The 12,500-nt window shown below is 38.4% G+C and overlaps 1 protein-coding gene across 1 annotated transcript in view; it reads left to right on the plus strand.

The window, feature by feature from the left end:
- Window positions 1-1,013: 1,013 nt before the first annotated feature.
- The window catches only part of LOC137989592 (putative leucine-rich repeat-containing protein DDB_G0281931), a gene marked incomplete at its 3' end in the record, with an annotated part of 19,365 nt that continues 7,878 nt past the window's right edge, over window positions 1,014-12,500 (plus strand). Inside the window, exons 1-2 of the mRNA XM_068835372.1 lie at window positions 1,014-1,188; window positions 1,834-1,959. Of these exons, the coding sequence (XP_068691473.1) occupies window positions 1,014-1,188; window positions 1,834-1,959 (301 nt within the window). The remainder of the gene's footprint in view (window positions 1,189-1,833; window positions 1,960-12,500) is intronic.

Genomic DNA, 12,500 nt, shown 5'->3' on the forward strand with positions numbered 1-12,500 from the left:
GAGCGGGTCATAACAAATGACCAAGGGCCGGTACCCTGGGTTCACTCCCCAATGTTATCATGTCTAACACTCTCGTCAGTATCCAATGCCTAGCAGTATTGTCTTCTACAGAAATGTCGTGCTTACTTAAATACCTAGCCGGTCTATCCATTTATGTAAATGTTTTGTGACACAGCCAAGCACACCCACCACAACAAGAATGACAAGACCTTTCTCATGTCCCACAACTCCCGTTCTAGATCTTCATATTTTAAAAATACTTTTTTGTACTCCTTTATCATCAATGGTGGAATCACCAGGGACTGCAATATCAATGATCTTACAGACCTTTTCTTTCTTCTCAATCGCTACAATGTCGGGTCTATGTGGTCAAACTGTATTGCTACATCCCATAAAATCTTTACTTCATTATTTCAAGAACTCTCTCCAGTTCTTGGTCATAGCACGTACCATTTCTTTTTAGATTATACTTGGCACACAGCTTTCAATGGATAATTTTTGCAATTATCTTATTTATTATTATCATCATCATCATCATCATCATCATCATCGTCCTCATCCTCGTCGTCGTCGTTTTCGTCTTCGTCGTCGTCGTCCCTGATAAGTGGTTCCTAATAATCCAGTAGGACTAAGTCCAAACCGTGGTCACAGGGGTCCTCGGGGGTGGGGGTAGCTCTATGGCATTGATATATTACCTTCTTTAGAACATGCAATGTACCTAATAAAGTGATCTTTTGCAACTCCATGGTGGCTATTGATCCAGAAATTTTTGCAGTGTACTTTTCCTCCTCTTTTTTTTACAGTTCCGAGTGATTATAACTGTGATTGTTTCAGTTTTCCATTGCCAATTTCAGCTTCTGTCAATCTCTAGGTCCTTGTATTTCGACATTTTTAAATGAACTTCAATGATGTGTTTTGCCCTGATGGTATTGCCATATTGGTAAATAAACGGCTCCTTGTTTTGTGATCTTTAATCACCAATCTGGTCTATTAGTTTAAATATCTCTGTCTGTATGAATGGGCATATCCCGCAGTATCGTGACATCGCCATCCTCAGTGTTTCTGGTTTGTGGTCATACCATTTTAATGTTACAGCTTTTCTAGTGTATGAGCAGTTCCAAGGAGAACGATCTCCTGAATCAATTATATTCAAATGTTCCCATATTTTCTCAGCTTTTACCGGTATCGGTATGTCCCAGAATATAGGGGCTACTTCGTTTTTGGTCACTGTTAGTGGTAAATATGTGCAATATTTGACTTGCACCTTGATGTTGTAGTGCTTTCAGATCACCCGATGGAGATACAGACCACTTTCATAAGTGGCGACTACCTCCTCTCATTTTGAAACAAATATCCTTTGAAACTTGCTCGTCGTAGCGAGGCTAGAAAGGCTAATTAACATTAAAACAGAAGAAAATTTTATGTGGTCTGCATTATGAAAGAGGTCCCCGTATTATTTGTTATGCTTTTGTATGTACTTTATGTTGGCGAGTTTCGCAGATCCTGAGACAATGGGCTGTCCACTTTCTCTTGATACTGATTCCAGATACTTCACGTTGTATTAGTGCCGTCTTTCAGGATCTTATTTCGCTAATAATTTGTATTAAGGTATTGATCGTAAGAGCAATGATAATGGTAATGATGATACCTTTATTATTATTATTGTTATTATTATTATTATTATTATTATTATTATTATTATTATTATTATTATTATCAATGGTAGTTATTTAGAAGTGGCAGTATGTTTTTATGTTGCTTTGTTCTCTCATTACGTATATTACTCTATACGAAAGGGTACATATACCATGACATATTTTGTATGCTCCACAGGTGGTTATTACTCAGACACTATGGCTTTTGTCAGCGGCAGTTGCCGGAGGTGTCCAAATGGCACTTTCGTCCACAAAAATAAAGCACCTGGAAAAAGTGTTTTTGAATGCAAGTCTTGTCCTGACGGTAAGATACTAGAATATAATTACACGTAAACTAACTCCTGCAATGTAGGCAAAAGTGAACAATGCAAAATCCTTTTAATTTAGCATGAGGAAACTTCCAGTTACAGAACAGGTATAGTTAAAAGCCTTTTGTCGATTATAGCACTTTTATCAAATCAACAAGACTATGGTAATGGTAATGAATTTATATAGCGCATTTTCTATTAACATATTCAAATGCGCTTTACAAGCAAGTGATCGATGGGTGAGATCGGACATCAGCATATACAAATTAAAGAAGAGCTTTTTTCGTCAAACGTTGACATTTTAATTTCCTCTCACGAAAGGTGCTTACTAGTTCATCGCTCAAGATTCAAGGACGTGAAAAGAAAAAGTGAAATTAGACGTATCTTTGAATAAGCCTATGTATCTAAAAAATCTACACAATGGTGTTACAGTATTACAGCCAACATTCGTATGACTTTGGCATTACTAATAACTCTTATACTCTTAGAGTTAAAAACCCTCTGAAGACATCAAAGGATGCATATGTTACTCAAGGCTATGCACAAGCTGTAATATGGAGCGAAGGGTTCTAATGTAAGATTTTTTTCTTAGCAAGAGAAAATGGGATTGACGCAAAGGTTGTGGTTAGAAGGCTGGTCACTGGCAAGAACCAAAAAATTTCGTCTACGTTTAATTTAATCCACTAATGATAGGTTCTTATATATGTTCTTCATTATTTCCATTTCACTTTTAATTGTCTTCCCGTTGTTTTTGATATAGTTGTTTGGCTTTCCCATCTCTACGCATTACTATGTAGTCCCCAGCCAGTGGGTCTTTTTATGTTTTGCTGTGTTTTGCGCTGTATCTCTGTTTGTGGTTATTTTTTCATGTTTTAGTGTTTGTTTTTCTTTCTAGCGTTCTCATTTTTATTCACGTCTGTAGGATGCTTCGTTTTTTCTTTGCATATGAAATCCACTTTGGCACACCTTTCCTTTAACGACTTACTCAACGCATGAATTAGTAATTTGTTCTTTGAATGTAAGGGATATTTCTAAAACGCTGAAAAGGCGTGAAATCTTTCGATGGTTAAAAATTAATACATATGCAATTAGCCTTTTACAAGAGGTTCATTATACTAAAGATAAAGAAACGTTATGAAACGCAAAATGTGGGTATCCCGCTATGTTCAGCGGCTTCTCTAGCTCTAGTGTTGGGTCTGGGTGTGTTGCCGCTAAAGTCCGTTCTCTGGTTAAATCCATTTTCACTTTAAAAAAAAAGGATAATTAATGATAGACTGGGATAACTTTCGCAAAAGTGAATTTGTGTAGGCAAGTTCAAGGAAAAGTTGATAAACACACTTTTCCTCATGAAAATTATGCGCTGAACACGAGCAATTCCTCACCAAGCTGGAATATGCCATTTTCACCTTCAAATCAGCCAATTACATAATCATACATATTTAAAGACAAAAGCGAGGCTACATGTTGTGTCACGTTACAGAACACTCTAAAAAGGTTTACACTTCATTTAAATCCACAAGTAATATAGGTAGCATGTCTGTAATGTGTTTGGTGGGTACTGCATGGTAATTACGTGATTTTTTAGTTTCACGTGACTATTGAAAATTACGATTTTCCAGGCCTGATTACGCTGGGAGAAGTGCACACGGTTGAACAGTACATAAATGAACTTGAAGTTATCTTAAGACGTATAATAGGGATTTTCGTTTACTTGAGTTTGGAATATTGACCATTCATCTTAAAAACAAGCTAGATATCTGTTGCATCAAAGAGAAAAAAGTCTTGAAAAAAATCCTTGAAATCGGAGACATTTGTGGGGCGCCTGATCTAAGCATCTTCAGAAACACTGCGGCAGCAACAGGACATTCTTAAGCCCCGTTTACACGAGCAATTTTTATGTGACAAATATATTTGATAGTGTAGATGGCACAGCAAATAATTGTCAACAGTTTGAAGTTTAGTGCGCCAGTAATGACTTTGGACACCTAAAGGCGAGGCACGAAATCAACGTCTGGCAATTCTTTTATCAACTGCAGTACTTCCTCGTACTGTACTTATTTCACGTTTCGGTTCGTGTATGCCTCGTTTTTGGTGTTCCAGAGACTCTCCTTTTCTCTGACGGTCTCTAGCAACAAAGTCATTACTCGATCTGGCCAATAAATTCCTCTACTGGAAGCAGCGCTGGTCGACGTGGAGGCCGCCATTTTGATAGCGTTCTCAGTGGAAGATTGGGGACCACCAATATTTGCCAAATTGTATGTGACGAGTCGTCTACACGAGCAATTTTCCGTGTATGACAATTTTTATTTGTCACATAAAAGCTAACACGCCAACTTTTCAGCAAATGTATTTGTCACATAAAAATTAACCAATTTCCCTCGTCTACACAAGCAAATAAAAGTTGTCACATAAAAATTGCTCGTGTAAACGGGGCTTTAGCATTTGACTGAGTCGTCCTCTTCCTACAGGAGCAGAAACCAAATATTTTATCAGTTATTTGAACCATACTATGTCAAAAAAGATACTGAAAGATGCTAAAATATTTAACTGTGCTGTACCATTCACTTTTCTTGGTTTTCAACCTATCAATTAACATCATCTGTGCAGTGGCTGACTTCACTACTTCTGCATTTACATGCTTTTGTGCATGGCAGTCCTACATTCTGGCAGCTACACTTCTTTGATTTGAATCCACAGCTATTGGGTACGGATGAAAGAGACTTCAACTTGGGTAACATCTTGGAATCATGATTTAGTTTTGTCTAACCCAGAGTCTATGGAAGTGGGAGGGTGGAGTTTTTGTTTCCATATCATTGCTTGGATGTGTTGCCCCTCTAATATGCCATCGCGCTGCATCACTCGTCAAGGGAGAGCTTCTGGTGACCGGCATCTAACAAACAACGTTTCGCGCCCTTCATTGAAGTTCTCGCCATCTATAACGTTACATGAAGATAAACCTTCCTGCGGAATCCGCCTGGGAATCATCCAAGTCACCATTTCCTTGCTAGATTTTCCAGTAGCATATGTTGTTGTACAGAAGTCTTCCATGCCGTTGTTTTTCTACAGCCAGCAAAGAAGGACACTGAAACACTTTGACTGCATTTTGAATCCTCCAACAATTGACTGGAGCTCCTGCGATAAACTTTTCTGACATAAGGCCCGCTAGATCCGCCTTGTTTTAATCAAGAGCCAAAAATGCTGACCAGGACTAAGGAAGAGGTACTGAGACATCTTCAATAAATCTTCAAATGGGTGTGTTACCCATTTAACGCTTCCTTCCAGATGGGCACTTGATTGACGTTTCCCTTTATCTGTGAAATATATTAATACGATCGAACTCCTTTCCAGAAACAAACAAACACCGCTTTCACAAATCTATCCACGAGGTCGTCGAATGTCTTGCACTCTGAAGGGCTTCCCAGCGCCATGAATAATACTTGACCATCAACTACTTGGGTCAATCGTCCAATGATTGGTAAGAACACAGGACGTTCTGTGCCACTTGACAATAGCACCATCATCAGGGAAGTATTTCCACTGTGCAGCTGATTATTGGAATCTGGGATAGCAAGGGGAACAGAAATTAGTCCGTAGCTGAGGACTCTTCTATCTGTGTTGTTGAGATGTCTTTGGTAAACATATTCTGCAACATTTCAGGGACTGTTGTTTGTTCATTGACATTGAAAACTTCTGCCTGGCGCAGCAGCTCAATCACTTTCCTCTCGTCGGCATTATCCCGCAGTTTCCTTGACGGGTCAGACTCGTTGCATATTATCTAATCATTCGTAGTAACAAGAAGATGGTACATCTTCCTTGTTAATTCAGTAATGTGTGCCTGAAGGGTACACGAGAGAGTCTATCTCCAGAGCGCTGCTGTCATCCTTGTAATGCCAACCATTTCTTTTCCTCTCTTCCTGGTACCAATATGTCACTCATGACCTTGACCGCGATCGACCTGATAAAATGTTCGCGACTAGCCTTTCATGGCCCGGTTACCATAGTCAAACTCGGTATGCACTCATTCTGGAAGCTGCGTCATTTGCGCATCGTGAGTGTGGAACAGACTTGGGGCAGATCTTTTAAAACTCATTCGTTCTTCCATTATTTTTAACTGTGTGATCTGTGACAAAAGCTGCCATAGTCACACAGACAACTAGCTTGAGTATTAGCGGCCAGGCAACTTTAACTATCTGACTAGGCTTCCTGTGTAGGAAATGTAATTTGACAGCAAATGCTCTTAATTTAAAATTGAGAATTTTGAATGAAACAATTCCCGATAAAAACTTTGTGATTCTCTTACTGTTAAATTCACAGTGCCTTATCTTATTATTATTTTTTTTAAGTTCATACTCGACTCGATTGCGATAACATTATTCCAACATGAATCGTTGAATTCCGTTTGTTATCAGTTAAAACTGATTTTTCAGTTAAAACTCAAAATCAAGCTTGATAAACATTATTTTCGTGTTCAGCGCGTAATTTTCATCTAAAAAAGCATGTTTAGGAACTCTCCCTTGAGTTTGTCGACATTTGTTTAAAACACCAGGCTTACTAGAAATTTTTCCCTGTCTATGATTGGTGATCCTCATTTTACCTAGGTTGAATACGCACTCAGGTGAATCGAAGAAACTTTTTTAGAGCCTAAAGGAAGCTTAAAGAAAAAAAAAGAGTCAGATTAGGATTAGTTTTGGATATTATACGTGGATATCAATTAACTTATTATGACTTATTATAGCGATACTCACCGTTACGTCACCTATTGTCATTAATGTGTCAACCAGAGATATATTGGCTTTTGATACAAAGGATTATTTTGTTCTGTGGTTGCAAAATTTAAATAACAAACGAATTGTTTATAAAAAGTGAAGTCTCCCATACAATAGTAAGTTCTAGTACCGGTAAGTGCATAGTACAGTTCTCTCTTCCCTTACTATGTTAAAATGTTGAGACTTAAAGGATGAGTGTATGAACACAGAAACCGATAAGATGATACAAAACATTAGGAAGATGTGTTAAGATGCGCAAGGCAGAGCTTGAGGGAAGACGGTTTGGGGGATAGATAGCTACTTCTTTAAACTAGGTAGAGTGCATATTCAACTTAGGTAAAACGAGGATCACCAATTTAACTTACAATCCTGGCCATAAAGTGTTGGGACACCTCCCGTGTACACTCTAAAACCCACGATTTCAACTACGGCCTTGACGCTTAAAAAGTTATGGATAGAGGCAAGTAAAATTGACCCCCCCCCCCCCCCTCCCCCTAGCAATGTTGAAAGAAAATGAAGCTATTCTGAAGACCAGGTCGGATGTGGTTAAAAAGGAAAAAGGGCAAAATAGAAAGTGGTTAGACAGTTGTTTTGGAACCGAACGTAATTACTGAAAAATCATCATTATTGGAATAAGACGTGAATATCTTATCGTCCCTTCAGTTGAAGAACACCGTTCTTGGAGGCGAACATTTCTTTAAATGTGGCTATTCTGAAGCTAAAGAATAAATGCTATACCGAGTAATTGCATTGTGACTAAACTTGATAGACAACAAATGCAAGGAAACGATGTTATGTGCTTGTAATATTTCGATATAAACCTATATCATCTTCGGACTAAGGCGGGATACAAGTAGCAGAATTTAAATACTGCGAGATTGTGCAACGTGAAAGTGAAAAACAAAGAAACGAAACTGTCAGGAGAATTGGCGGAGTTCTCTACTGGCTTTTAAGCCATTGTTCAGAAATGGTGTTAGACGCTTAATATGGTAAGCTTCTTTATATAGTAATAGATTCCAGTTATCATCGCGATCTATTATGTTGGTGTTATCACGCACGGTTTGAGCGAAGAATTCTTTGTTGATTACAGTAGTAGATGAAATGTTCTCATTTGTAAAAATATCCGGTAAGTTGTATAAATCTTGTATGCGTTTGATATTATCACAATTCTTCGTACATCGGCAAAACGAACAGAACTTCTGTTTGTCCGAACACAAGAACATGCACTCACGGACAAAGAAAGCGCTATATATAAACATCTTCGCGATTGTGATAATATCAAACACATACAAGATTTATACAACTTACCGGATATTTTTACAAATGAGAACATTTCATCTACTACTGTAATACACAAAGAATTCTTCGCTCAAACCGTGCGTGATAACACCAACATAATAGATCGCGATGATAACTGGAATCTATTACTATATAAAGAAGCTTACCATATTAAGCGTCTAACACCATTTCTGAACAATGGCTTAAAAGCCAGTAGAGAACTCCGCCTATTCTCCTGAGAGTTTCGTTTCTTTGTTTTTCACTTTCACGTGATTATACTGTTGCACAATCTCGCAGTATTTAAATTCTGCTACTTGTATCCCGCCTTAGTCCGAAGATGATATGGATTTATATCGAAATATTACAAGCACATAACATCGTTTCCTTGCATTTGTTGTCTATCAAGTTTAGTCACAATGCAATTACTCGGTATATCATTTATTCTTTATTTACTAAAGCTATCAGCAGGTAATGGATATTTTGAAGCTATTTTCAAGGTTTTCTCCTTTAAGATTTTCATCAACATTGACATGGGGGAGGGGGCACAGGCGTGTTTAAACGGTCTTGGTCTTAATTAAGAGAGGCTGCCTGTGAGTTCATCTGCTGTGAACTGTCCCAACACTTGTGACCAGCATTGTCTGAAAAGGAGTTGTTTTACAAATGTTTGCAAACAGCAAGAAAAACTGGACGATGATGCTCTATTTATGAAGGATAATTGTTAACAAATGTACTCTGCACTGATTAACGTAGAAAGAGGCCTGTACTTCGCTCATGCAAAAAATGCAAAAATAGACTTCAACACTGCAAGGAGAGGAAGATTTTCAAGATGCTTCAATTAAAATTGTTGTACTTACTGGCAAGCTCAAAAGGAAGGGTTAATCACTGAAAACCACTTCAAACTGCACCTACATTTGAACTATTAATTCTAAATTTAATTAGTTAAACGTGTTTCTGTAAATGATACAGCAAAATAATTGCGACTGTGAATGACAGAATAGAAGCCATCCTCGCTTCTAAATGGCACCGCACCTTACTGCAGTACAGTTCGTGAATTTGTAATTGCGTACATGTTAAATTAAAATAGCACAATTTCCTCTAAAGAAATCAGTTTGCAAAATTCGTCGATAATGGTTGCGTGACGATGAAACCCTTTGAATGTTACGACGTGGTACCGTCATTTCTCACTTGGGGTACGAACATTTCTCACCTTGTTTTGTCAAACTATCTGACACTATGTTCGTTCGGTAGCGATTACATGTAGGCTCGATTACCAGCCGCTGTTTCGGGATATGAGCCAGGGCTCACTCCCGAAATCACGGCTGGACGCGTGAGGTGAGCCATTGTTAATCTCCGCCAGTCAGAAGCTCGCCCTCACAAATCGGTCAGGCATCAAAGGTATTCTTTGACCAGGCCTGTTCGAGGTTTACAGTGCTTTTAAGGTAGAAAACATCCAAGATTTCGACAACGAAAAGCGTTCGAGAAGCTGGAGAATGGGGATTGTGTCGTTTTGTACCGACTAAGTTCGGAAACTTCACTGATTCTCCACTTGGCGCCAAGGTCAAGATACGGCTTTCAAATCCACTGCTACTGCAATTCCTCCTCAGACCTCGCTGATGTAAGAAAGAGCAAGTAAAATTCCTCAATATCAATTGAAATAACTGCTGAGTTTATTGGTGGCAAAACGAGAGGGGCCGATGAGGTCGACTGAGAGCTGAGGCAGCCGAAGATTTTGCAGTGATTTTGTTGACGATTCGCCGGTTGAATTCAAACTCACATTGATCATTTAACCACACACTCAAGATCGTATCATCTGGAAACTTTGCACAGACGTTAAAGCATTGTTATGTTATTACATACTGTTTTGTTAAAATCAGTGTTTTGGGATGTTTAATGCTATTCCCCGGCAACTATTAACCTCGCATACTTTTACATGAGCTCGGATTCCTCTGTTCTTTTCGGGGGGAATATATTACATAACCCCCAAATCAACTGTCTGAAAAGCTGGGTGTGGCTTTGATTGCTTGAAGGAAAAAGAGGGGATAATGAACAGCTAATTTAAATGCGAGGGGATTATGCGTTAATTAATACATAATCCCCTCGCATTTAAATTAGCTTTTCATAAAGAACAAATTTACAAATGTTTATTTGGAAATATTAAATACGACGCTACAATTTCTAATATTGAATTGAGCAGTGTTTTATTTTGTGGCACGTTCGCGGATTTGCACAGTGTCTTTAAAATTCCACTGTTTGGACAGCTCAAGCTAATAGTTTAAAGTGACGTTTTCGTCGCCGTAGCCTTCTTGGTTTCTTGAACTCCCTTATGTCTCCTTTTGTAGTTTGTGTAGCCATAATTTTCTTGTGGATTATATTGGCTACTCAAACTGCTTGCTGTAGATGTGCTTCATTTTGATGATCATTCGCAATTGAGTCTCTGAGCGAGTTCCTCTTCACAACCTTGGGAACTGGGTGAAGTTATAGCTACATAAGAGGAACGAATATTCCTGCTTGGGCTGATTGAATGATTCGCCTGTAGACCAAGATCCTCGATACTTTCAGTGCCCATTGTCTCGCTCAGATTTACTCGCGTTTCATCATTTTTGCACAGGTGTTCTGTCCCCCTGGAAAACGGAATTGATCAAAAGCTGTCCTCTCTCTTCTTGATTTATAAAACAAGCATCTTTACTTGCAAAACATAGAGCTTGACATTCAAGGCGCGGTCCTTGAATATATGAATTGTACAACAAGAGAGGTGACATAGATTGCTCGGAATGTGATTTGGTCAACAAACAAATTGATGCTAATTGTTAGCGACTTGATTGTAAATTGTGAGACATGTTTTATTTATTAGCGGATTTGATATCATGTCACATACGGCGTAGCATAGGTGCATCTGATGTAGCGAAAAATGGAGTGTCTTTCGTAAGCTCTAAATCGCGGGTCGATGAATTCTTTGGAAGAGGCGGGTGTACAGACGGAAACTTGGAAGAGTCAATAAGACTATAAGTTATGGGATAAACCGTCCGTTGCCTCTCACATTGCAACTCTTTCAGCCTTGTTTTCACTCCCAGAAAAGTCAAGTCAAGTTTTATTGTGGTATACGCTTAGCTTTTGTAAAAAAAGATCACCAGATAGTTTACAGGTATAACACAGAAAAAAATAATAAAAAGTTGAGAAAATAAAATACCTTCAACAAGTAGCTAAAAAGATATGTTTAAAATTTAAAATTGAAATCTATTTACAGGACTAGATACAACAAAGACTAATTAATAATTACAAGATATAAATTTACGATTGTATCAAACCTGACAAATCTAATTTTCTAATTTAATTTTACCTTAAAAGACCGAATAGCTCTGAAAAAGTCAGGTATTGAGTTCCATAATTTTGGTGCCGTGAACCTCCACGATTTTAGACCATAGGTTGTAGTGGTGGCCTTTGGCAGCTTTAAAATGTCGTTACCTCCTAGATCATAATAACTATTTCTATGTGGGATTAGCTATTTAATACTCTCAGGTGCATGGTCACTGTTGATAGCTTTGAAAACCGCGCACTTTTTTTTTTTTTCCGAGGAGTTGATTTGCAAGTGATGGTAAGCCTAGTTTATCACGTAATTCACAGTACGACGTTTGTTTTTCGTTAACGACAAAACGGAGAGCACGCTCATTGACTTTTTCTACAGAAATGCCAAGTCTCCGAACAGGAGTTAAAGTGCGGAAAGATGAATCCAAGGTATAGAAACTTTCTTGTTTCAAATGGAAGGATCTTTTTCATTCGCTTGAGTACAGGGATCTGTTGGGAGACTTTTCTGCATATATTTGCTATGTGCCTCTCGAATTTCATTTTGTCGTCTACGGCAACACCAAGCATTTCCAGATCTCCAGTAATGGGAATAGCAGTGTTTTCGCAGTAGAAATGTGGTATTATACCTGTGACTTTCCCATTACAATTGCTTGGTATTTGGAGGCGTTCCTCTTCATTCCGTTTTGCTCGTACCACTTGTCAACATTTGCGAGATCCGCATTTATTACCTCTTCCACTTTCTCCGCTGTGCTGCCAGCGAAAAAAGAAGTGTATCGTCAGCATACGCGGATAATGTACTTTGCTTTACAGGGTATAAACAAGATCATTCATGAATATATTAAATATCAATGGCCCAAGCACGCTACCTTGAGGGACCCCCGCTGAGATTTCTTTCCAGTTTGAGAGTTGATCGCCTAATTTGACCCGCTGACGTCGATTAGTGAGATAGTCATGAATCTGTTCGGTGGCTTTGTCCATAGACACGAAAAGGTCCATAGACACAATTCCAATAATATTGCGTTCATCAAGTTCTTTCCTCCACTTTTCAGTGAGGCTGAGAAGAGCAGTATCAGTTCCGTGATTTTTCCTGTATGCAAATACATGTTCGTGAAAAATATCGTCGAAATAATGACTGATTCTGGAGTGAATTAGCGTTTCGAAGATTTTCGACAAGGACGGTAGTATAGTTA

Source organism: Montipora foliosa, unplaced genomic scaffold (genome assembly GCF_036669935.1).
Source record: "Montipora foliosa isolate CH-2021 unplaced genomic scaffold, ASM3666993v2 scaffold_467, whole genome shotgun sequence".
NCBI classification, from domain to species: Eukaryota; Metazoa; Cnidaria; class Anthozoa; order Scleractinia; family Acroporidae; genus Montipora; species Montipora foliosa.